Here is a 26,948-nt window from a genome sequence, read left to right on the forward strand (position 1 = left end):
TTTGGCTCTGGTTGTGAAATCCATAAAGTTTGGTCTATAGCTCTGCCTTGCAGAAAAGTCCACTGAATTACTAGTCCAAATTGCCACCATCCATCTGCCCCCAGATTCCTATTAAGCTGTCTGTGGCTAATGAAAGTGCTGAAGGAGTCAAAAAAAGGGGTCCCCTTTCTTTCTGAAACCTTCCCCACCTGGTACCTAAAAAGGATTCAGCACTTGCTATAGGCAACCAAGGTCCAAATCTACTTGCAAACCTGCCATAGTTCATTCTTACAACAGTCTCTAATTCAGCAGAGTGCTATATGGCACACTGAACAAAGGGTCGGAGTCTAACCCTGCTGGCCACTCTGAGGCTGGGTCTTGCCACCGTGCCCCTGGCAAAATGGAAGAAAAAACTATGGGTGCCCAAACACCCTGGAGTGCTACCTGCAAAGAGACTGAGTGCTTGCAAAACCTCAAGTCTTTTTGTAAGTGCTTACAGAACTTTTGCAGGTGATAACACTCCTTCTCCATTCACCTGCTCCAACTCAAACAACTTACCTTGGAGCCAGGACAGGGAAGAGCAATCGGTGGCCCTCCAGATGTTGTTGGACATACTGGCTGGGGGTGAAGAGAATTGGAATCTTGAACCAGAGGAGAAACTGGCAGGCCTTCTCAAACAGCTGGCAGATGGTTTTCTGCGCCAAGAATCAAATTACCTCCTCCATCATCCCTGACAGCCCCATTCCCAGTGTGAAAACATGTTCCATCAAGGCCTCTGGAGCCACTAACACTAGGCTACCTCCCCTTCTCCAAGCAAGCCGTTGGTCCCCAGTGGCTAGGGCAGTGGAAACCACAGTGGTAGACACTTACAGGTGTGAGGCAAAGAGGCTGCAAAGAGAGCTTTCTGTGTCTCATCTGCTCATAAGCAACATCACCTGCTTTTCATTTGATGACTTAAGACATCCCTAGAAGTAACCCAAAGTCCTTGTAGAGCAGAGCCACTAGATGGAAGTAGAAACTAGAATGTCTTGATCTGCCAGTGCAAAAAGCAGAAACACCTCACCTCATGCAGTGGCTATTGCTGGTGCTTCGCCACCCCACAAATCTGCCAGGCTGCCCCCTAAAGCTCTTGTATGTATTTCAGGCTGCATTAAAATCATATTAGTTAAAAAATGTGATTAATACCCCCACACACATGCACCTTAATGTGAGCTAGGAGAACAGCTGTTTCCTAAGAAGGTGTGTGACACTGCCCTAGGGACAGACTCGTCTTTCTGGCCCAAGAACATCTCTCAGGGCACCTAGACTGATCTTTGCAATGTCCACTCAGACCGTAGCATGTTCCACCAATCTCAGCCAAATCCCCACATTACAGGCACAATCAGCTCCATTACAAATCAGCAGGGGATGGGTTTGGGGTTTCTTTGCAATAGATTGCACCCAATGTATTCAAGATCCAGGTATTAAACTGTCATCTGACACACAAAAAATAGAATAAAAAATAAACCCTGCTTGTCATGTGGAGATAATAACTAAAGCATGAGGGCAGGCAAGCAGAGACAATTAATAGAAGCCCGTCAGATTATTGCTGGCAGGAGTTTGATGCCAGCTAAATAGAAGGGAATAACCCCGCAATCATGCTGCCATTTTCATTTTTTGCTCCTTCTGTAGACAGCTATCACTAGAACACGAGTCAGTTTATCTTCCCCTTTGCATCATTCGGACAGAATTACGGCTAGGCTTGCAAGCCACAGAAATTCAGATGTATCAGCTGCTGGTTCAGTGTTTCACATTAATGAACCTCAGATACCTTAATGAGGATTTGTTGATGGTTGAGATTATTAGGAGCCCCTAACTGCCTTCCTTGTTAGACGTGGCATTCATTATAGGTTACCTCAGGGCAAAAGCAGCTCTCTCTCCATTGAACAGGTTTAGCTTGCTGGTGAGTCTAATGAGACGGCTGAAGTTCATTTAACAGTGTGTGCTGTGGCCAGGGAGATGGGGGCCTGGGGGGGGGGGGAATGATTGTAGTCTCTGCTGGCAAAGTTCACCCGTTCAGAAAGATTATTCTGTAAAGAAAGGGCATTTCCTTACTTTCTGTCTTTAGCTGTGCTCTCTCTGTCTGCCACCTGAAATGCAATACAAATACTCACTAAGGGGATGACATTTTAAGTTAATCCATTTCAAATTGGTTCTTGCGCTGGAGTGCAAAGCAAAGTGCTTTTGGTATGATGAAGAAGAAGAATGCAGCGGCTGCTCTGCAACAGTTGAGTATCATTTCCAAGTTCCCATCCTTAAGAAAGGAAGAGCCCTGTATCATATTCCAGCATTGCTGAAAACTGTTGGGAGTGGCAGAGCTGTATGCAAATGGCCTCTCAGAATTCTTCACCCTATTAGTAGAAAGAGGCATTGAGGGAAACTGTTTTTCCAGATCGGTCCAGGAAGCAGAGAAATTCTCCAACATTTTCTCAGGGGTGGGGCTCACCATTAGCAGTGGCAGTAAAAAATTTTCTCCCCCCCACCCCCGCAATAGTGGGAGCGGCCGCAACAGTGTTGGCATCCTGGCCATGATGATTTTGTATCCCCCACAATGCCTTGGGCTTTGCATCATTCCAGGGTGTTGTTGGGTGGGTATTGTGGCCACCACAGAAATAATGGTGGAGGCTGTTCGGGGGGGGGGGAATCTGCAAAGTGGTCTTTTTTTGGGCAGGGGGTGGTGTCAGAAGTTTTCGCAGAAAAATATCTTTTGAGAAATTTCAGCTCAGCTCTAGGTAGACTATGGATATACATTGTTATACGGTAGCATTAAGCTTCATGGTGCAAAGCTGAAAAATATAGAATGGCCATGCCTTGAGTCAGCTGAGTAGGACATGAGCATTTAAATTGCTACTTTTCTCCATGGAAATAGAGTGAGAGCCACGCCTTATCACCACTATTTGTGAACACCTGTTTGTTACATTCATATTTTACATTCTTTAGGGGCACGCTTTATTTCCCAAACCCTGCCTTTTTCTTATAAAAAGTACGCAGCTTACCTAAAATCAGTATAGCAAGGCAAGGTAGTTATGAGCAGAACTGGGGGGGGGGGGGGGGGACATAGGCAAACTAAGAAGAAAATCCAAACAGCAGGCTCAGTCGAATTCTAAGAAGCTGTGTTAGTGAGTATTGTGGCTTTCATATGCTTGCTTAAATAAAATATGATACACTTGGTGAGGCAGTCCAAAGTGCTTCTTTTGTATCAGGTTTTTATTCTGCTGCAATGCCTCCACCACCCACAGCAATTCGAGAGCCCAGCCAGGATTTTTATTTATGTATCGCAATGGGTGCTGCTTCCCTTCATTGTATTTCTTTCTTCACGATGAACATGTGATGTGATTCCCTCCAGGGACTGAATTGAAATTACCAGGGTTCCCCCTCTTTCCCTCCCTTCCATTAAGACACTTAGGAGAGGCTGCAGCCTTCAGATTCTCCAAGATGGTTGTGCCATCAAATGTATGGATCTCTTAAGTCAGAGTGCTTCTATTTGGAATAAGCTGCATGAAAGAACAGCAAACATTAGGGAGGTCAACAAAAGCAGCTCTTCTCGCTAAAGCAGGTTGATGTAATTTCCGTTTCTTTCTAAATTACTTTTTTGGTTCATAAGTTGAAAATAACGGGAACGCACTCTTATCCAAGGAACATGCGCTGGAAGCCATAATGGCACTAACAGCAGTGCCAGCTAATCTTCCTGTGGTGGTATGCTTCCCAACATCTTGCAATCAGTTCACGTCTTAGCAGACGTTAGCAGAGGAAACTGCCAAGAGGAACATAAGAAGAACCTACTGGATGGGCCCATTGGCCCATCTAGTCGAGCATCCTTTTCTCACAGTGGCCAACCACTTGCCCATGAGAAGCCCCAAAGCAAGACCTTAATGCATCAACATTATCACCTTCTGTAGTTTCCAGCAACTGGTATTCAGAAGCATACTACAGTGGTACCTCAGGTTACATACGCTTCAGGTAACATAAGCTTTAGGTTACAGACTCCGCTAACCCAGAAATAGTGCTTCAGGTTAAGAACTTTGCTTCAGAATGAGAACAGAAATCGTGCTCCAGTGGCGTGGCGGCAGCAGGAGGCCCCATTAGCTAAAGTGGTGCTTCAGGCGAAGAATAGTTTCAGGTTAAGAACAGACCTCCGGAATGAATTAAGTACTTAACCTGAGGTACCACTGTACCTCGGATAGTGGAGGGGAGGACATAGACATCAGGGCTAGTAGCCATCAATAGACTAAGCCTCCATGACTGTCAAATTCATCCAAGTTAGTGGCCGTCACTACATCTTGTGGAGTATCCTGGCATTGGTAAGCTACAGCAGATTATTGTAATGTGTGCCTTAAAGGTAAAGGACTCCTGACAGTTACGTCCAGTTGCGAATGACTCTGGGGTTGCGGCGCTCATCTTGCTTTACTGGCCGAGGGAGCCAACGTTTGTCTGCAGACAGTTTTTACGGGTCATGTGGCCAGCATGACTAAGCCGCTTCTGGCGAAACCAGAGCAGCGCACGGAAACGCCGTTTACCTTCCCGCTGGAGTGTTACCTATTTATCTACTTGCACTTCAACGTGCTTTCGAACTGCTAGGTTGGCAGGAGCTGAGACCAAGCAACAGGAGTTCACCCCATCATGGGGATTTGAACCGCCGACCTTCCGATCGGCAAGCCCTAGGCTTAGTGGTTTAGACCACAGTGCCACCCGCGTCCCTATAAATGTGTACCTTACGTAAATTAATAGCATAAATGGCTTTTTAAAATTTAACATTGGAGAACTCCACAGCACTGAGAGACAGAAACACACATTCCATGTATATGGTTGACTGCAGTATTCGTCAATTAACTGGGGAATGGATAATGCTGTTGCGCCCTCCTTGTGAACATCATATGCGCTTGGGTGACGACTATTAGAAGACAGAATGCTGGAAAAGATGGCTGGTTAATTGGATCCAGTATGACAATTCTCACATTCTCTCCCAGTAGGGTTCTTTTGTCATAATGAGCTACTAGAGCACAGAGCAGTACTTTTGCTTGCTAAGGGGAAGTCCTTGAGAGAGACATTGGGGGAACAGGCTCAGACCTCTGTTTTTGCATGTGAACACTCAAAGATACCTTCACTTCTTAAATGCACTGATTGAAACCACAGCCATCCTGACCAGCCAGGGGTATGTGCTGGTTTTCTCTGCTTCACTGGCAACACGCCACTGCGAGATTTTAACAGGCATAAGGGGTAAATAACAAAAAGAATCTGACGATGGTTAAGCTGTGTACCTGTCTTGGCTCAATGTATTACCTGTCATCACAGATTTAGATGTGATTCAGTTTAATGGATCTCCAAATAACTGACTCCATTTGAAAATGTTGTGCAGATATTACAGGTGAGAATGCTGTTGTGATCGCTTGCTCATTCCCACCATAGTCTCAAAGCTGTTGTGTTAACCTAACTGTGCAAGGGTATGTTCTGCCCAACCTGCTCAAGGTGAGTTACCAGATTTTAGTATATGGCATCTGTGGAATTAAAATGCAGCTTGAGTTCTGCAGAGATCAAAATATCCAGGACTTCCAAACACAATGGTCTGTGGGTTGTTAAAAGTGTGCAAAGGGCAGAGTTGCAATAAAATAAAATAAAATAAAATGCATGTTCATTGGTACAGGGAAGCATCCCAAGACAGCAAACGGATGTGCTTAGGTCTTGTTGATCCATGAAAAACAAAATCATTTGGTGAGAAATAGTCTGGAACAAACAGCAAAAGCTAGTCTGGAGAAGTAAGAGGAGAATTAGTCTGGTATGCGCAGTGAGTTGCTATGACTGAGTTTTGAACGGTGGAAGAGCAATGCCAAACTGAGACCACGCTTTGGACAAAAATGTGCACGAGTTTGATTGGTGGGAATGGGGTGCACAAAATAGGTGGCTACTTTCCACTTTGAATTTGGGTGCCTACCAATCCTGGGAAAATGCTTGGTGTTTGAAATGCAATGTGTGCGTGGGGGCATTAGAATGGTTTTCTCACATCCTTAGTGAAGTGGATTCCATTTGCATCCTGGGATGCATGCAGTTTACAGTCTTGGATGCCGCTGCACGTCTTTCATGGGATTCAACCTGTGTTAGATGGTGGACATGGATCCTAATGCCATTTCCCCATTGAAAATACCCCTTCAAAGATATTTTCCCTCAAAGATTTTGTTTACTGCAGGTATCACATGTGTGGGACGGGGAATAACAGTAGGGAAACAATTTTCAGTGGGGAGACAATGCAAGGAGGAAAGGAACCCCCCCCCCATTCACTGTCTGGATGGTGGGGGGAGGGATGGCTTCCAATTGGGGCGAGGAGTCACAGAATGCTAAGCACCATTTGGGCCCCATCTGCGCTATACATTTTCAGCAGTATTGTATCACTTTAAGCAGTTGTGGCTCCACCCTCCATAGGATCCTGAGAGCTGCAGTTTGTTAAGGGTGCTTAGAGTTGTCGGGAGACCCCTCTACCTCTACAGAAATACAATTCCCAGAGTTCCCTGTGCAGAAGGATTGGTTGTTAAACCGCTGTGCTGCAACACATAGGTTGGCCCTAAGAGGAGCTGGGGAGAAGATAAGTCAGTGATAAATTCCACCATGTGGTTCCCTCCCTAAGCCTGGCTTTGACTCTATTTATCATTGTATTGCTTTTATTAGTGTCTTGTTAGCTGCCCCCATCCCTCCCTCGAGTGCAGAAGCTCAACTAACTCATCTGTAGTTAGTTTACAAAGACTTTTATGAATTGGTATAGGCACGGGGCACCTGACCTGGGCAGAATTATGGTCCAGCAGGAAAGCTCAGAAGCCATGGCTTATATATGGTGTGTTGTATTGCCAGAAGGACTTGTGCATTAATCCCAAATCAGTGCCACGGTAATGGAGTAGCATGGTAAAACAATATTCCTAAAGGGGGGGAAATTGGATTACCTTGCTTTTCTTTATAAGATAAACTCAAAGCAGTTTACGGAGACTTTTATAATGTACATAGAACACAGCAATTAAAAGAATTAGTAAAATTAATATGTTTAAATTTATGTACCGCCCTATACCCACAGGTTTCAGGGCAGTTCACAAGATAAAGTCACAATATCAAAACACCAAATAGATAATCAAAATATAAACAGAATCAGCTGAATACTCTGAAAGCTCTGAATTTTGCAAAACAGCTATCCAACTCAACAATACATACAGCAATGCATATTTCAAGGCAAAAAGATGAACTGACTTAATTTACATGTTGCAAAACCATACAAGGATGGAAAAACAGCCATTGTTTGAAATTTACAGTTATCTGAATTTTGCAATGCAGTTCTCCAGTCAAGGAAAGTGTTCAAAAATGCACATACTAGGTTAAAGCCCACATAAAAATGCACGTTTTGTTGAAAATAACATATCAAAAATGCATTATATTAGAAATTGCTTGCAAAAAATGTCTGCATTAATCAAAATTGCATACAAAAATGTGTTTACTAGGGCAATGGCTGAAACACATGCCAGCATCTAAGGGATGGAGCTAGACCATGTGTCTCTCAACAACCTCTTTATGTATTCAATCCCCTATGAATGGTAATGCCTAAATAGGGTTCAAATCTGTAACAATTATTAAATGCTTAATTGCATGATATATGGTATTTTAATTTTGGGAGGCGGTCTAAACGACATGAATATTTGCAGAACAGATTAATTATTTTGTTATCAGAAAAGGTGAAAAGAAGAAGCTACGAATCAAGGGAATGCATTTCCATAACTACTGGGAGTAAGAGAGTCATTCCATTAGTAACTGTTTGCAAAAGAAAGAGGGCTTAATTAGTTTAATTAGCACTGGAGCTAGTCCAGTGCAGCCGTGAACTCATGTTGTTCCACGGTCGAAATGACTTCTCTGGAAGCACAGAAATGCACACCATAGCTAGAATAGTACCAGTTCAGATTTAGCTGATTAAACACTCTTGCTTCCATACTGATTATTACTCCCAGTTGACCACAGACCCTTTGGGTCACAGTCATTTTTCTCAATGCTAATCACAGTGTGAATTATGCTTACCTTCTTTGTAGCTGTAAGACGAGAAGGGGCATGGAACGTTCCCCCCCCCCAAGATCTGGGTATGTCAAGATAGGGCCACACAGTGTTATACTGGTGTTTGCGGTCATGCTCGCTCTGTTTGAGTGTTTAAGGCCACATGATTCCACCTGCACAAGGGAGAGAGTAGAGCCATAGTCACTGCCTCACTCGATCCAGCACATCCATGATAGCCCAGTCTTGTTGTCTTCTACACTTTGGTTGAGAAGATCTGAGAAATGATATACAGTTGTACCTTGGTTGCTGAACGCCTTGGAACTCATGCGTTTTGGCTCCCTAATGACCAAAAACTGGAAGAGAGTGTTCCAGTTTTCAAACAATTTTTGGAAGCTGCACATCCAGCATGGCTTCCGCGGCTTCTGATTGGCTGCAGGACATTCCTGCAGCCAATCGGAAGCTGCATTTTGGTTCTTGAACAGTTCCAGAAGTCGCATGGACTCCCAGAACACATTTTGTTCGAGAACCAAGGTACGACTGTACAATGAATTGGAAATGATATTCAAAGTAATTTTTGTAAAATAAATAAAAATTAAAAAAAACCTCCAGAAGTTTGTCTTTGGGGAATTTTAGGGACAGAACTACCTAAATTGTATAGAAATTTATTTACATATGCTACTACAGCAGCAAGAATGCTGCTTGCCCAAAAGTGGAAAGAAGCAGAAGTCCCAGCAAAGAAAGAATGGATACAAAAACTTATGGAAAATGCAGAAATGGCAAAACTTACTGAAAGAATAAGAAATCAAGATAACAAACTTTTTATAAAAGAATGGAATTGGTTTATTGAATATTTACAGATAAATTGCAAACAGATGAAAACGTTGGCAGGATTAGTGTCATAGCCTGCAGTTTCATAGGAGTATATATTTAACGTAGATAATTAAATGAGCAGATTAAATGAATTTGGATATGCAGAAGATATTAAAAAAAAAATATTAAGGAACCGCAGAAAGAGGGGGAAGGAAGTTAAACTTTGAAATGTTAAATTGATTGTAAAACTCATGAAATGTATAAACTTGAAAAGTATAAAAAAAATATTTTTATAAAGAGAGAAGGTCTGAATCAGGGAGCTTGCTGTACCATGGCAAGCACTCCATCTAGTTTAGCATAACCTCCAACATTTTGGCAATGAAAATAGGGATGCCCTATTCAACAACAACAACAACAACAATAACAATAATATCCCACCCATCTGACTGGGTTGCCCCAGCCACTCTGGGTGGCTTCCAACATATATAAAAACATGATAAATCAATCATCATTTTAAAAAATCTTCCTTATAAAGGCTGCCTTAAGATGTCTTCTAAACGTAATACAAAAGGTGGCGCTGTGGTCTAAACCACTGAGCCTCTTGGGCTTGTCGACTGGAAGATCGGTGGTTCGAATCCCTGTGACGGGGTGAGCTTCTGTTGCTCTGTCCCAGCTCCCACCAACCTAGCAGTTCAAAATCACGCCAGCGCAAGTAGATGAATAGGTACTGTCAGGGAACTGACATCAAAGGGAGAAACGGAGGCAGGGCACCAGAGCGATGCCGGGGAGGGAACCAGCAGAGGGGAAGGATTTCAGCGTGACACCAATGGAGAGGAGAGGGAGATGGAGGAGGCGGTGTCAGGGCTCCAAGACCCTTCAAGCGAAACTAGCGGAGAGAGTGCTGGCACGCCCCTGCCTTCCCCTTACTTGCGCAGACACGTTCCGCGCAGAGAACATAGGAGGAGACTTGGGGTCAAACAGCTTTTATGCTGGAAGAGATTCAAGAAACGCCCATTGACGGATTCTGCAAGTGACTAACAGGTCACGGAGGGTGAGCTCTAACCCTAAACCAAGTTGAGCTAACGATCTAATTGAACTGAAGGCAATTTACGCACAAGTAACCCCTTACAACCATTACAGCAATCCGTCAATCTTCTGCTGTTACTTGTGCGCAAGCAGTGGAAACATGAGCTAGACTGGAGGCGCCGGGGCAGCGGAGCCGGCTGCGGGGGCGCAGGACCTGGTGAAGAGGAACCAGGAGCTGGAACGGCATGTAGCACTGCTGATGGCGAGGCTGGATGAGAGGCGCACCCAGGACGCGCAGGTTAGACCCACTCCAGTGGGAAAAAAGGTGCCCGGACTGGTACACAAATTTTGGGGGAAACCCCAGGAATATAATGGCTTCCGAACAGAAATAGAGTACGCCTTGCAACTGCAGCATGATGACTTTGCTGACGAGGCAGCGCAAGTGGCGAATATTGTGGGGCACCTTGAGGGCAGCGCGAGGGAATGGGTTAGACCCCTAATGGCAGCTCAGAACCCCGCCATGAAGGACGTCCGAAGGTTTTTTCAGGCAATGGACGCCATGTATTCAACCCAATTGGGGGAGAGTGTCACCCAAAGGGAGCTGTTGAGATGCAAACAGGGGGATCTTTCTGTTAGAGACTACTGGTCCCGCTTTGCGATGCTAATACACCGGCTCGAATGGGATCTAGATAGCCCGCCCATACGGATGCTGTTTGAGGAGGGGTTGTCCCCAACCGTTAAAGACGAGCTCTCCCACGCGCCCCGCCCGGAGACTATGGACCAGCTGACTAAATCTGCGTTAGCGATAGGCGCTCGCCAGGAAGCGCGCGCTTTGGAAAGGCGGGAAGGGAGAGGAGAGCGTTGCCCTGACTACCGCATTCCTGAGATGCCAAAGCAGCCTCACGATGACGTGGTGCCAATGGAAATCGATGGGGCGCGCGCGAGGTGCCGAGCGCCCACCAAGGAGTCAAAAAGGAGGGAAAGGCTGGGAAAAGCACCAAGAAATGTTTCCTCTGCCAACGGCCAGGGCACTTTGCCAGGGTCTGCCCACAAAGAAAGGCATGGCAGGGAATGGTGGGAGCCGCTGGAAACGAGGAGGAGGGGGCAGAGGAAAAGTTGCAGGGAAACGACAGCGCTTGACTGCCCACAGGTGGGCGCAGCAGCCAAGCGAACAACTAACAGGAGTGCCCCAACCGGACCCACCCAAGGTTTCTATAGCGATAGAGGTGGTGCTAGAACTGCCAAATGGACACCCAGTCAAGGTGAAGGCAATGCTGGACTCAGGCAGCTCCTATAATTTTTTTAGTAAGGAGTTTGCCCTGGAGCACCAGATCAACCTGCTGCCACTTGATTTCCCACTCCAAGTGACCACGATAGATGGCAGGGAACTGCTGGGGGGGGGAGGTGACACATCAAACCCCGCCAATGAGGATGAGTGTGTCCAGGCACACAGAGACCATTGCCTTTCACGTGGCCACACTGGCGGGACCCCCGATAATACTGGGCATGAGCTGGTTAGTGCTACATGACCCAGTGGTGGCTTGGCACCAACGGACAGTCACCTTCGGGTCAGCGCACTGTTTGGAACACTGTCTGGGGGGGAGAAGCCCAGAGTGAGGTTGGCCAGAGTGGCAGCAACTACACGGAAGCAAGGAGCGGGGGTGCCGCCACAGTACGTGGACTTACAAGAGGTCTTCAGCGAGAGGGAAGCGGACAGGCTGCCGCCACATAGGCCCTTCGACTGCCAGATCAACCTGCTCCCTGGGGCGCAGCTACCAGTGGGTAAGCTGTATGCCATGTCAGACTGAGAGATGCAGGAGTTGCGAGACTTTATAGACAAGAACCTGAAGAGGGGGTTTATAAGAGAATCTAAGGCAGTGGGGGGCAGCCCTGTGTTTTTTGTGGATAAAAAAACACGTATCAGCCGAGACTCGTCGTAGACTATCGAAAATTGAACCTCGTGTCGCAACCCGTGACCTTCCCTATGCCGAGAATCGATGATATTCTAACTAGGGTAAGGAAGGGTAAGATTTTTACCAAACTGGACCTACGGGGAGCATACAATTTGATTAGAATGAGAGAGGGGGACAAATGGAAAACCACCATGTTCACCCCCCTAGTGGCCTTTGAGTACTTAGTTATGCCATTTGGATTACAGTCGGGCTCAGCCTGTTTTCAAAGCTTCATGCATCATGTGCTGGGTCCCCTGCTGTACAAGAACTGCGTAGCATTTCTGGACGACGTCCTGATCTATTCGGACAATGAAAAACAGCATGTCCAGGACGTCAGGGAAGTGCTGAAGAGGTTACAAGAGCACCAGCTGTGGGTCAAGCTGGAAAAGTGCCAATTTCATGCCAAAGAAGTGGAATTTCTGGGATACAAGTTGTCAGACAGAGGCCTAGCCATGGACCCCAGCAAGGTGCAGGCGGTGCTGGAATGGAAGGCCCCCAAAACCCGGAAGGATGTGCAGAGGTTCCTCGGGTTCAGCAACTTCTACCGGAAGTTCATCAAGAACTTCGCCCACTTGACCGCACCCATCACGGATTGTCTCAGTAGCAAAAAGAAGTTCGTCTGGACGGAAAGTGCCCAACGATCCTTCGAAAGGCTAAAGAAGGCATTCGCCTCGGAGGAACAACTCCTGCACGTGGATCTGCAGAAGCCGATGAGGCTAGAGACCGACGCATCGGACAGAGCGGTGGGAGCAGTGTTACTCCAGCCGGGACGGGGCCAACACACCTGGAGGCCGTGCGCCTTCTTCTCAAGGAAGTTGAACAAATCGGAACAGAACTACACGGTGTATGATCGTGAACTGTTAGCTATTTATGCAGCATTTCACCAGTGGAGACATATCCTAATAGGGGCTCAGCACAAGATTCAGGTTTGCACAGACCACAAGAACCTGGAATACTGGAGAACAGCGCGAGTCCTCAACCAGAGACAGATTCGGTGGGCACAGGAGTTCTCCAAGTTCTTCTTTGAGATCCAGTACGTGCCAGGAGAAGAGAACGTGAGAGCAGATGCGCTTTCCCGGAAACTGGAGTACACGGAAGGAGAAGGACCACCAGAAGCTCGACATGTGTTCCCTGAGGAACGATGGGTTTGGGGGGGGCGTTGGTTGGGAAACGAGAACTAACCGAGCTGATTCGCCAGGATGAATTTGCCCAAACCAGAATCAGGGAACTAAGGGAAGATGGGAGAGACCGTGGGGACTTCGAGGAAAGGGAAGGGTTACTGTATTACAAGGGAGCTATGTATGTGCCGGGGGGGCCTACGGGAAAGGGTGCTCAAACAACTTCACGACAACCCTACAGCGGGGCACTTTGGGCAACACAAGACTATGTTACTGGTCACTAGGGAGTTTTGGTGGCCAAAGGTGAGGGAGGATGTACGAGAGTATGTACGGGGGTGTGATCACTGCCAAAGAGCCAAGGGGGAGCGGGCAGCCCCGGCAGGGCTACTAGAACCCTTACCCACGCCAGGAAAACCCTGGGAGGTGGTGTTGATAGATTTCATGACAGATTTACCCAAATCCAGAGGTAAAACAGCAGTCATGGTAGTCGTGGATCTGCTAACCAAAATGTGCCATTTTATAGCATGCTCTCACGTGGTGACAGCAGAGGAAACCGCACAGCTGTTCGTCAACCACATATTCAGGTTGCATGGGGATCCTTTGAGGGTAGTCTCTGATTGAGGGAAACAATTTACCTCGAGGTTCTGGAGGAGGCTTATGAACTTATTGCAGATGGAGGTGGGATTCTCGACGGCAAGACACCCGGAGACTAACGGGCAAGCAGAGAGAGCGAATAGCATATTACAGCAATATCTCCGCTGTTACGTCAACGAGAGACAGAACGATTGGGTAGATAAACTAGCTCTGGCCGAGTTTGCATATAACAATGCGGAGCATGTGTCCACAGGGATGAGCCCGTTCTTGGCTAATTATGGGTGTCACCCCAGGGCATTTCCCGGGAGAGGGGAGGAAGGGTGGAGCGTGCCCGCAGCAGAGCAGTTCGTGGAAGAAATGGAAGCACTGCACCAGCAGCTTAAGATGAATCTGGACCGGGCCAAGGAGGAGTACAAGAGGCAAGCAGATAAGCGTTGCCGGGAAGGGGAGACCATTAGGGTGGGGGACCGGGTGTGGTTATCTACTCAAGGATTGCCCTTCAAGGGGGGATGTAAGAAACTCAGGCCGAAGCGGCTGGGGCCATTTGAGGTGACACACCAAGTCAACCCGGTGGCATTCAGGCTCAAGTTGCCGGACAGCATGAAAATCCACCCGGTATTTCATAGGTCACTGCTCTCGCCGTACAGAGGGGAGCGGGGGATCCGGGGGGTAGGAGGAGAAGGACTCACACACCCACCACTGGATGGTGAGTATCTGGTGGGAGAGTTCCACAACAGGTATCCGAGAAAGCCCAAACCCCTGGGGAGGTTCTGGGAGGAACAATTTGCCACCACCGATGAGGAGGAGGAGGACTTTGTGGGTTTCCAAGCGTCCCAAGAGGAAGGAAGAGAATCGTCAGGGGAGGAGGAATCAGATTTGGGAAGCCCCTCCCATTAGAAATCGGAGTGGGTGGGAAGCGGGGTTTGAGTCCTCGGACGATGACGGCAGCTCCTTTTGAGGTTTCCCTGCATCGTCGGCTGAAGATGGGGACAAGGTCACGTCTTCGGGTCAGGCCGGGGGTGAAGGGGGTCCTGGGGGGGAGGTGGATGTCAGGGAACTGACATCAAAGGGAGAAACGGAGGCAGGGCACCAGAGCGATGCCGGGGAGGGAACCAGCAGAGGGGAAGGATTTCAGCGTGACACCAATGGAGAGGAGAGGGAGATGGAGGAGGCGGTGTCAGGGCTCCAAGACCCTTCAAGCGAAACTAGCGGAGAGAGTGCTGGCACGCCCCTGCCTTCCCCTTACTTGCGCAGACGCGTTCCGCGCAGAGAACATAGGAGGAGACTTGGGGTCAAACAGCTTTTATGCTGGAAGAGATTCAAGAAACGCCCATTGACGGATTCTGCAAGTGACTAACAGGTCACGGAGGGTGAGCTCTAACCCTAAACCAAGTTGAGCTAACGATCTAATTGAACTGAAGGCAATTTACGCACAAGTAACCCCTTACAACCATTACAGGTACCAATGTGGCAGGAAGGTAAACGGCGTTTCTGTGCACTCTGGTTTCCATCACGGTGTCCTGTGTTTAGCCTGGAGAAGAGGAGGTTAAGGGGTGATATGATAGCCATGTTCAAATATATAAAAGGATGTCACATAGAGGAGGGAGAAAGGTTGTTTTCTGCTGCTCCAGAGAAGCGGACATGGAGCAATGGTTCCAAATTACAAGAAAGAAGATTCCACCTAAACATTAGGAAGAACTTCCTGACAGTAAGAGCTGTTCGACAGTGGAATTTGCTGCCAAGGAGTGTGGTGGAGTCTCCTTCTTTGGAGGTCTTTAAGCAGAGGCTTGACAACCATATGTCAGGAGTGCTCTGATGGTGTTTCCTGCTTGGCAGGGGGTTGGACTCGATGTCCCTTGTGGTCCCTTCCAACTCTATGATTCTATGATTCTATGATTCTATGATTCTATGAAATACCTCTCCAATGTACAATATTGTGTACAGTTCTGATTGCCTCACCTCAGAAATGGTATTGTAGAGCTGGAAAAAGGCTATTGTAGAGGTTCAGAAAGGGGAAACCGAAATGATTGAGGGCATGGAAAAACTCATGTGTGGGAAGGTTACAACAAAGTGTGTTCTCCCTCATGGAGAGCACAGGTTGCGGGCGGGGCTGACAAGACACCTCACTGTTACTAGGCAAATGGTTTGGCCATCCTTTAAGCAGGGGTGGGCTGTTACTGGGGAAATCTAGATGTTGCCATTTGTTGATTGACAGCCCTATTTGTTAAATACAATGCTCGCAGCGAGGAACTTCCTCTTTTCGCTGCTTACTTTGGATCACCCACCCTCCCTTCCCTAATTTTAGGCTGTTTGCTTGACCTTGCTATGCCTGTCATGCGGTCGTCTGCTTTGGGGCAGGGGCCTGGTAGGAATTTTGTCCATTTGGCTGATTAGTGTGTGCCACTTGGTTTTTGCCTACTGCGTAGCAAATCGTCACAACTTGTAAGGTTTGTGGTTAGGGGTATGGATTTGGCTGTGCTTGCCCCTCCAAAAATGCTGCTGCTGCTGCTTCAAGGGTTTTCCGTTAAAGGAACTCAGGGGCTCCCCCATGCTTTTGTCCGAAACCCCCTGGCAAGGGGCTAGGGCCACACAAGCCCCTGGGAGCATTCTGGGGAGAGGTGAGGCATGGTTCTCAGTCCCGTCTCTCTCCCCAGGTGACTTACCCTTGCTGACTTCGCGGGGGGTGCGAATGTCAGAGCTGTCCCCGTGCGGGGTCAGTTAGTGCTACCAATGCCTAAGCAACCACTCACATTGCTGTAATTTGAATAAAGTTGTGGCCAAAATTATGCCAAAAACCTTAAACAAAAATTAAGTGTCAATTGTGTTTTTCTTTGGGGGGGGGGGTGTCTTGGGGACCTCGACTCGCAACTGAGAAGTTTTGATTTGAAAAAGGTGAGCAAGGGGAGACAAGAGTCTTTTCAAGACAGCAGCTCCACAGGTCCTGAACAGTACTGGTGAAATTAAAAATAAACACTGCCAGAAATGGTAGCCATAAAATGACAAATCTGCCTTCTGCGTTGTGGATAGATATACATAGCTGTGTATATTTAAACGCATCATCAGTAAAAACAGTTCAAACACTTTAATTATCAAATAGATTTGAACTACCAGAAAATTAGTTACAAGTAAAAAGGTATTAGCAGAAGCTTTTAGCTAATTAGTAGGTATATTAGTGAAACCTGCATTCTCTTGGCAAACAAGGAGAATAAGGGGATTAACAGCAATTATAAATTACTACACCAACTTTGCTTCCCTGGGGATAAGCTGTGATTTTGTTTTGTTTTGTTTTGTTTTAAAGGGTTTCTAGTCCCAAGCTGGCCCTTATGTGCTTTGTAAGATCAAAGTTCTGGCATGAAATCCAAATGGAATTGAAAGTTAACCCTGGAAAAAATGTGATTTGGGTTTAGAATAACTGAGACATGGGGAAATCAACAGTCTTGCACATCTAACACAACCTTTTGGGTTATTCTCTCTTCACTGAAACCCTTAGTTTGCGTCAGCTTTTGCTGCAATCCTAGCCTTCCTCACCTTTTAATTATTATTAACACTTTTATTAAAGTTTATAGGATTGAATACGTTTGGACTAACCTACAACATAGTATTAAAATTTAGTAAAACATTTAGAACACATTTTCAGCTTCTATCACCTTCTTGTAAGTAATTTATTACAAGCCCATAACTTTAGAGACGTTCTCAAGGAGATAGTATGTTTGCAAATCAAAACATACCAGAAAATATTCCAGTGGGGTGAGGGGTTTTTTGGAGGGGTGTTCTTTTGTGTGACTGGGGGATCCTCCCCATTTAAGAATGTATTTATTTTTAATTGTGCTCCGAAAATACTCCTGGCCTTTTCAGGGCTCCATCCCTCTCTCTTTGCCTTTCATTTATAAGGGCAAATTGCTGGCATTTGGGCCCCTGCTGACCTTATGAAATGTTTCTTGAATATTTTCTGCGTGCTTAACACCTTGACTTTTTAATGCGCTTGTGGGCTCTGATTTCCAGCACGATGCTTTCTCAAGTTGTCTGCTCTAAAAGGACATCACTTTCTCCTTTCTGATGATAGCACAGTTGCAGTCTGGGTCGTATCGTCATCTGTAAGGGCAGCATATCGGGAAAACAGATGTGTCCGTCGAGGACATGGTCTGAAGACACATAATGTTGTCACTTTGCCGAAGCTAAACTAGTCTGAGTCTGCCATATGGGCTGCTGCTTGGAAACCCCAGGGATGAATTCCATGACATGAAGTTATTATTATTAGGTTATGCAGGTGGAACTCTGCCATAAAATATACGTGGGGTGGGAACCTCCAAAGCTCTTCCTTCTTGTGCAGTAGGGTCCCCAGACTGAGTGAATAGGGTGTCACCGGTTTGTCAAAGGTTGTCGGGGGGGGGGGGGTTGTCAAAGCGAAAGAGAACACGTGGACACTAGCTGGCAAGAGAGTGAATGAATAGAGCCTTTAAATATTTATACTTCTGGCTCTGCCTTCATATTTGAGCCACTCTATCCCATTTCCTCTTCTGTCATGTTTTCGGTCTCCCCTCCTATCAAGTTCAGTCAACATGCCCGGGACGTTGAGCACTGGGCTGGATTTTATGCAAATCTGTGTCTTCTAATTTTTTGATGATGCATTCCCACTTTTTTGGCTACATGGGTAAGTGTTTACTCTAAGCATCAGGGCTTACCTAGAAACTGTTAATCAGATTTTCTTTCAGTGCTCCCCAACCCATGCTTGATTCCAAGGTAGGGTGGTCACTGAAATGTCACCAAGGAAGCAACACTAGACCCCAAATTCTATATTGATACCTCTCTGTAAGGGACGCGGGTTGCGCTGTGGGTTAAACCACTGAGCCTAGGACTTGCTGATCAGAAGGTCGTAGGTTCGAATTCCCATGACGGGGTAAGTGCCCGTTGCTCGGTCCCTGCTCCTGCCCACTTAGCAATTCGAAAGCACTTCAAAGTGCAAGTAGATAAATAGGTACCACTCCGGCGGGAAGGTAAACAGCATTTCCATCCACTGCTCTGGTTTGCCAGAAGCGGCCAGAAGTGGTTTGCCCAGAAGCTGTACGCCGGCTCCCTTGGCCAATAAAGCAAGATGAGAGCTGCAACCCCAGAGTCGTCCGCGGCTGACCCTAATGGTCAGGGGTCCCTTTACTTTTACCTCTCTGTAGCGGGTCTAATTTGCAAGCCTGTCACAGACAGAGAAAACCCAAGGTGCAGAGGTGCATGTTGGAAGAAATAGCAGGTGAGCAGTTGTATTTCTCTAGAAGGTCTTGTTGAGCAGAGGCGATAACTTGAGGGTCAGAACAGCAAAAGGCCTGAAAAATGAGCTATGGATTCTTGCTGCAACTATTGCGTCTGTGATGTCAGGAAAATTAATCGTAGGCTTGCTCTGAAATGGTACAGCCCTGTTATCTTGGGCAAAATAATATTCCTGGGAAGCAGAAGGGCATGGCTGCCATGCAGAAGAAAGATAAAGGACAATGCATATTGGGATTGGGGGGGGTAGGCTGTTTCTTTAGGATTATGCAGCAATGGATGCAAGCCTATTGCCAGAAGGGGCAGGGTATTTCATCACCATTTTCTTAATTTATCTTCCTCAATTTCTCTCCCAAATTCTCCTCCGAGGGTTTCCCTAACACCGTAAAATCAGAAAAACAATATCAGTGTCAAAAACAATCCAGCAGCAAAATTACAAGTGCAATAAATCAATAAAGCAGGCCAGGAACAGCGAGAGCCGCAAATGAAAATACCTTATAAAATTAACCAGACAAATTTCAGAACGCCTGCAGGAGCCGGTGTGCCTTCCAGGCGAAATGTTAAAGAGCTCTCTATTGGCATCAAAACTCACCTGTAGATGGAAGATGACACATTCTGAATGATCCTTCAGTCTTGATGCCTCAAGGTCATCGCAATTAAGGTTATGTAAGGGGGGGAGAATAGGGTTTCTAGGGGGGCTCAGTGATGTGGAACAGTTCATGTGTAAGAAAACCTCAAAACTAAAGCCTTGCTAAAGCAAACAGGGAGCAAGTGAAGCAGTGGCAGGCAGTGGCGTAGCGTGAGGGGTGCAGGGGGGGCCAGCCGCACTGGGTGCAACATCTGGGGGTTAAGGTTAGGGGGCGCAAATCCACGGGTTAGGGGGCGCAAATCCACAGGTTAGGGGGCGCAAATTACTTCCCTTGCCCCGGGTGCTGACAACCCACGCTACGCCACTAGTGGCAGGTGAGACTTCAACCCCTTCCCTGGCTTGCTCTACTTCCCCCCCTCATAAAATATCTCAAAGTTTTCCCTACCCAAGTCTAGACACATGTTTTACTTTATATGCTTGGATTTGCTGAGCTTTAAAGCCCTAAACAGCCTCAGCCTAGTATACCTGAAGGAGCGTCTCCACCCCCATCATTCAGCCCGGACACTGAGGTCCAGCTCTGAGGGCCTTCTGGTGGTTCCCTCACTGCAAGAAGTGAGGTTACAGGGAGCGAGGCACAGGGCCTTCTCAGTAGTGGTGCCTGCCCTGTGGAACACCCTCCCATCAGATGTCAAGGAAATAAACAACTATCTGACTTTTAGAAGACATCTGAAAGAAGCCCCGTTCAGGGAAGTTTTTAAATGTTTGATACTTTATCATATTTTTAATATTCTGTTGGGAGCCACCCAGAGTGGCTGGGGACACCCAACCAGATGGGCGCGGTATAAATAATAATTATAATATTATTATTATCTGAAATACCTCAGAGGGGGAGCAGCTTTGGGTGAGGTGCTGGAGAGGACGATGGGGCATCATCACCCATTTTTACATTAGCGAATGGTCAGTGGGTCTATTTGAGCTATGCCTAAAATCCCACAGTCTGTAATTCCACGGCTTTTTGGCTCTACTGTTTGCAATTTTGTTCCTCAACATTCCTGGATTCATATGCACAGGGATACGTATATAATCCGCCAAGCCCTTTATTTGCAGCTGACGAAGTGGACTTCAGTTCACATACAGCTTATACAACAACAAATCACCTTTAAGCTGCCAGAAGATCCCTTTCCCCCCCTGTCAGTCCCTTTAAAGAACACACAAAGATGTCCTTTTCAGGCAGATAAAAATCACGCTTGGTTTTGTTTTAAAAATTGGACAAGGATTTACTTTCTCCCTATGTGCGCTTAACAGCAGGAGGGAAAAATGCAAGGAAGCTGTTTGGGCTTGACAAATTGAGAAACAAGCCCATGCTCATTTCAACATGCTCCTCTTGTTCAGTGCACAGGGTATCTAAAGTACAACATTGCGAATATTGTATCTAAAGTACAGTATTGTGAATATTGTATCTGAAGTACAATATTGCGAATGCAGGTAAAGGCTTCTCCATGTCACCTTTGGAATTGTACCTCCATTGATGTCTATGATTGTGCTTTTTCATTTGCTGGGCAGGAGCTCCTCAAATACTTTTGCTCACATCCCAACGGTGCCAGCTGGTTGCGCAAAAGTACGCCGAGCTGGTCAGAGTCAGCATTGCTCAAGAAGCACACCAGCTCTCCACTTGCTATTTACTGAACCATTGGAGTGCATCTGAGTTTGCAAGAGAGAGGATAAGCAGCTGGAATGAGTTACTTATAAACCATTTTGAAGGGTTAAGGGTGGGAGAAAGAATATAATTCCTCTCTGCAGAGAAGGGAGCAATAGAGGACAGGTATGCCCCTTCATTCCAAATTGCTGAGTGACGTCTACAGTTTTCTTTGAGGAACCCAAGTATTGTACAAAACAAGGCTTAACAGCACAGAGAACATAGAAATGTTTCTTTTCCTCTACCCCATCCTGGACCAAATTCTTATTGAAAGTAAAGATATGCAAGCATTTGGATTCCACAGAAGTCTTCAACAGAAAAAAATTATAGAAAGGGTTTTGGTAATGCACAGCTGTCCATCAGTGGGATAGAAATTAGCAAATAAATTGCCTCTCTTCATTTGCACTGTGCTGAAGGATCATTGTTGTAACCGAAAAAAGAGGCCCTGGATACAGTGCTGGGATTCTGGGAAGCAAAAAGGTTCTGGATGCATGAACTGAAACTGACCTAGCAACCAGGAAAAAAATAGTGTTTCAGGGTCAATTTTGACATCATGCTGGAAGAGCCATTAGCAACTACATTGTTAATAATAGCCACAGAGAGAAGTTTTCACTGAAGCAGCAGCACAGAGAGAGAGGAGCTTTAACTTTGTTGTTGTTTAGTCATTAAGTTGTGTCCGACTCTTCGTGACCCCCTGGACCAGAGCACGCCAGGCACTCCTGTCTTCCACTGCCTCCTGCAGTTTGGTCAAACTCATGCTGGTAGCTTCGAGAACACCATCCAACCATCTAGTCCTCTGTCGTCCCCTTTTCCTTGCGCTCTCCATCTTTCCCAACATCAGGGTCTTTTCCAGGGAGTCTTCTCTTCTCATGAGGTAGCCAAAGTATTGGAGCCTCAGCTTCAGGATCTGTCCTTGCAGTGAACACTCAGGGCCAATTATGCATTGCCAAACAAAGAGGAGACACATCACCAAAAAATTGAAGACAGATGAGGTCACATATTTGCATTAAAACTGTGTGTGCTAATTTAGAAGTATATATATGCAAATATGGACATTATTGCTAAAATTTAAATAGATATCTGAAGCATCTCACCATGACGGGGAAGACTGTAACCAGGTGACCTGTGTGCAACTGTTGATGTCCAACTTTCAGGCCCTTTCTTAGCAGCTTTCCCTTTAAACTAGACTTAGAGCAGACAGACCTGCAAATAGAGGACCCCCTTCAAACAGAGGACGGTCCTCTGTCAAGTTGAACACATAGTCACCCTTCCCTATCCAGCTGCAATGCTTTAAAAAAAACCCTCCCAAACTGCTATTAGCCACAAAACAAAAGTTCATTCATTCATTCATTTTCAGTTATTGAATTTATGTACCGCTCTATACCCGAGGTCTCAGGGCGGTTCACAAAAAAGATCACAATATATAAAATCAGAATAAAAACAATAACGCAATAACCCCTCCCCCCAACAAAAGAGACACATTTTAAAGGGTATGGGATGTAGATCCGGGCAGGCAAAGGCCTGGTTAAAAAGGAACGTTTTTGCCTGGTGCCTAAAGGTGTATAATGAAGACGCCAGCCGAACTTCCCTGGGGAGAGTGTTCCACAGATGGGGAGCCACTGCAGAGAAGGCCCCGTTCTCGTGTTGCCACGCTCCGGACCCCTTAAGGAGGCAGCACACAAAGGAGGGCCTCAGAAAATGATTTCAGGGTCCAAGTAGGCTCATATGGAAAGGTATTGCAGTCCTGAACCAATGTGGGCTTTTCTCCTCAAGCAGAGAAATGGGATGTGCCATCCCTGAACCAGGCACATGGGTTTGCATGCCATTTGTGGGCTCTGGGCTGCAATTTGGTGCACTACTTTGTTATGCTTTCTAGTTGTTTCACCACATTGCAGTGCCATAAGGAGTACTTGCTGTATCCTGTGGTTTGAGCTACTAAACTGCGCATAACACTGCTGTCGCAGCAATAAAGGGCATGGGTGCTGTTTCTGAAATTCTGCCAGGGATGATTGCATCTCCACATGGCTGTTCTCAGGGCTCATAGTCACACATGTGCCTTTTTGTAGCTGTGTGAATACAACCAGCTTTTTGTAAGTGGAAGAAAGAGATGTACAGGGTGCCTGGTAGGGATTTGCCAGAAGTGTTGCGTTTTCTGCCCAGGCTATAAATAAGAAGCGCCGATACCATTCTGCTGCGTAGCACCCAACCAAACAGACATCAGAGGGTCGAAAAATTGGACACCAGCTCCATTCGCGGAGATGAAGTGCTGAGTAAAAGGAGCCGTTTAGTGGCCAATAGTGCTTTCCTCTTTGTCAGGAATGCATTTGAAGCAGCTATCATTTGGAGTCATTGCCGGCCGATGTTCCTGGCAGAACTGTAGGATGACAGAGCAGGATATTGCTGTAGAATCTGTAAATCACCCCTCAGGCAGGCCCCAGCCATTAATGGTTTATTCTTTTCTGGGAATGGCATTTGTTTACTCATTTCATGCAGTGCTTTTACGGTGAGTCTTAAGATGACTCTTAAACCAATTTCCTCAATACTGAGTGTGTTCCATGTATGGGACTTCAGTGAGTGCTTAGTTCCTATTCATCGGTTGCTACCTTGTGCATGATGCTGGGACACAGATGTTAGCTAAATCACAAATACCTTTTGCAGTTTCAGTCTTGGTGTAGTGGAAAATTCAGAAGTCTCCCTCATAAACTTTATTGCACTAGCCAAAGGCCATGGCTAGTGGCCAGTGTCAAGTCTACTAAAATGCATTGTTACATAGGGTAAGAGGTAATTGTCATATAAAATATACAAATTAAATCTCTTGAGTCCCTTTTGCAGGGGGTTTATCTAATTCTTTCGCCCTAATCTTCCTAGCTGCTAAGGCATAGAGAACTGCTTTGTAAGTTACAAAGTCCAAATTCAGAACTGCAGGGTCCCTTCATGGTCATTACAGCCATGCCCCTTCCAAGATTATATAACTTTATAAGATTATACAATAATCCTATAATTATACAGTAATAATAGTTTGGTTGTGCACTGCAATCTCCTTTCAAAAAGATCGGCTATTTTCTATGCACATACATGGGCAAATGCTTGGGGTACTCCAATATCTTCCATTTAGGAGTGACCTAAATATGTGAAGTTTCATTATATGTAATAGAAGTTTCATTATATGCAACATCACTTTGACCACCACAATCACCACCCTTTTTCCACCTCCAGATTGAAACACACACACACACACGTATTTAAGCCAAAGGGGGCTGAGAACCCCACTGATTTCATTTCCAGAGGGGGCACTGCGATAGCTTCTTGCAGCAAAACCAAAAGAGTTTTCGTTGCCGGGGGTTTCTGTTTTTTTACTGTTTTAACTGTATTTATTTTTCATATTGTGAGAAGTTTAATCTGTTCTTAATGGACTCTGCTATCTGAACCTGGGATTAGCTCAGTGGTTAGAACATGAGACTTTCAATCTCAAGGTTGTGGGTTCGAGCCCCACACTGGGCAAAAGATTTCTGCATTGCAAAGGGTTGAACTAGGTAACTCTAGGGATGCCTTCCCAATTCTACAATTCTATTATTATATCTGTACTTTCTTATAGGTGATATTCTGCTTCTGTTATTTTTGTTTTTATTTATTACATTTATTCCTGCCAACCTAGCAGTTTGAAAGCACGAAGTACAAGTAGATAAATAGGTACCGCTCCGGCGAGAAGGTAAACGGCGTTTCTGTGTGCTGCTCTGGTTTGCCAGAAGCGGCTTAGTCATGCTGGCCACATGGCCCGGAAAAACTGCGGACAAACGCCGGCTCCCTCAGCCAGTAAAGCGAGATGAGCACCACAACCCCAGAGTCGTCTGCAACTGGACCTAATGGTCAGGGGTACAGTCGTGACCGACTCTGGGGTTGTGGCGCTCATCTCGCTTTATTGGCCGAGGGAGCCGGGATACAGCTTCCGGGTCATGTGGCCAGCATGACTAAGCCTCTTCTGGCGAACCAGAGCAGTGCACGGAAAAGCCTTTTAGCTTCCTGCCAGAGCGGTACCTGTTGATCTACTTGCACTTTGACGTGCTTTCGAACTTCTAGGTTGGCAGGAGAAGGGACCGAGCAACGGGAGCGCACCCCGTCGTGGGGATTCGAACCACCGACCTTCTGATTGGCAAGTCCTAGGCTCTGTGGTTTAACCCACAGTGCCACCCGCATCCCAGGGGTCCCTTTACCTTTACATAATTACATTTATATCCCACACTCCCTCCAAGAAGCTCAAGGTGATGTAAATGACTCTCCCCCTCCTCATTGCATCTTCACAACAACCCTGTGAGGTAGGTTAGACCGGGAGTTGCTGACTGGCCCAGTGTCACCCAGTGAGAGTCATGACTGAGGACGCATCTGCCCTGTAGGGAGCTACCATTCCCCCACAGAGTGCAGATGGGGCCTGAGTGGGGATTTGGACACTGGTCCCCCAGGTTCTAGTCCAACACTCTAACCACTATACCATACTGCTACCCACTGTGGATTGCATATGAGAATTTGGGTTGCAAAGTGCGAGTGTTCTTTAATGTAGGTTCCCTCTTCTCTCATAGGCGGAGACAGAGAGCGGATGACAGCAAACCATGAAACATACCTCCTTATGGCAAGCACTCAGAATGACATGGAGGACTGGGTGAAGTCTATCCGCAGGGTTATATGGGCACCTTTTGGAGGAGGTGAGTACATTCGTAACACATGCAAATTTATTTACTTGTTTTATGTTACACACGTGGCTTATTTCCTGCATCGCAGGGGGTTGGACTAGATGACCCTTGGGTCCCTTCCAGCTCTAACATTCTATGGTTCTATTTTGATGAGGAGCCGACAGAGAGTCTCGCAGCAATGAAAAGGGGAAATGAAATGAATCAAATGGATTGCTGAACTCTGGCGTTTGGCAGAGAAAAATAGCTGCTCTCATTTGATTCCGTGTGTGCAAGAGGTTTGCGGTGCTGCAGCCAGTAAACCACTTCACTAGAGATTGCATTGCTACAGCTCCCCTCTACACGTACAAAACTAACTTCCAAGTATATATTCCTCTGCAATCTAGAAAATGGGGCATACTTATTTGGATGCTGTGTATTTGCTTGTTCTATATTGCCGAGAGATGCTAGTGAAGGTGTAGATGGATGTTAATAAAGTTGTAGACATTTGCCTGCAAGCATAGCCTTTTTTCTTGCAATAGACCTTTGGCCGCTAACTGGCTGTTGTGGCAACATCTTCTGAGGCTGAATGTCACATGTGTGCATGCTTTTGAATGGTTTTAAGTGTTTTTGGTGTTTTTACTAGGGTTACTTATTTAATTGATTTTTCTTGTTTAGGTTTATTGTATCATTTTAATTGTATCGTCAACTAAGGTGGCGCTGTGGTCTAAACCACTGAGCCTCTTGGGCTTGCTGATCAGAAGGTGGGCGGTTCAAATCCCCACAACGTGGTGAGCTCCCGTTTCTCTGTCCCAGCTCCTGCCAACCTAGCAGTTTGAAAGCATACCAAAAAAAGTGCAAATAGATAAGTAGGTACCACTCCAGCGGGAAGGTAAATGGCATTTCCATGGGCTGCTCTGGTTTCGGTGTTACGTTGCACCAGAAGCGGCTTAGTCCTGCTGGCCACATGACCCAGAAAAACTGTCTGTGGACAAACGCCGACTCCCTTGGCCTGTAAAGCGAGATGAGCGCCGCAACCCCAGAGTTTTCTGTGACTGGACTTAACTGTCAGGGGTCCTTTAGCTTTTACTTTTAATTGTATCTGTTTTAATTTCTGCAGTGAGCCTCCTTGGTCCTTCACTGGGAGGCAGGCGAGATACAAATAAAACACGTCCGTTTCCAGGGTTGTATGAGTATCATTTGGAAGAAGAGGTC

The 26,948-nt window shown here is 46.3% G+C and overlaps 1 protein-coding gene across 6 annotated transcripts in view; it reads left to right on the plus strand.

Moving 5' to 3' along the window:
- The window catches only part of ARHGAP24 (Rho GTPase activating protein 24), a 415,806-nt gene that overhangs the window by 320,175 nt on the left and 68,683 nt on the right, over window positions 1-26,948 (plus strand). For all 6 annotated transcript variants that reach the window (XM_079990832.1, XM_079990834.1, XM_079990831.1 and 3 more), the window contains one exon: window positions 25,647-25,769. In XM_079990832.1, the coding sequence (XP_079846958.1) occupies window positions 25,647-25,769 (123 nt within the window). The remainder of the gene's footprint in view (window positions 1-25,646; window positions 25,770-26,948) is intronic.

This window comes from Podarcis cretensis (genome assembly GCF_951804945.1).
Source record: "Podarcis cretensis genome assembly, chromosome: 9".
NCBI classification, from domain to species: Eukaryota; Metazoa; Chordata; class Lepidosauria; order Squamata; family Lacertidae; genus Podarcis; species Podarcis cretensis.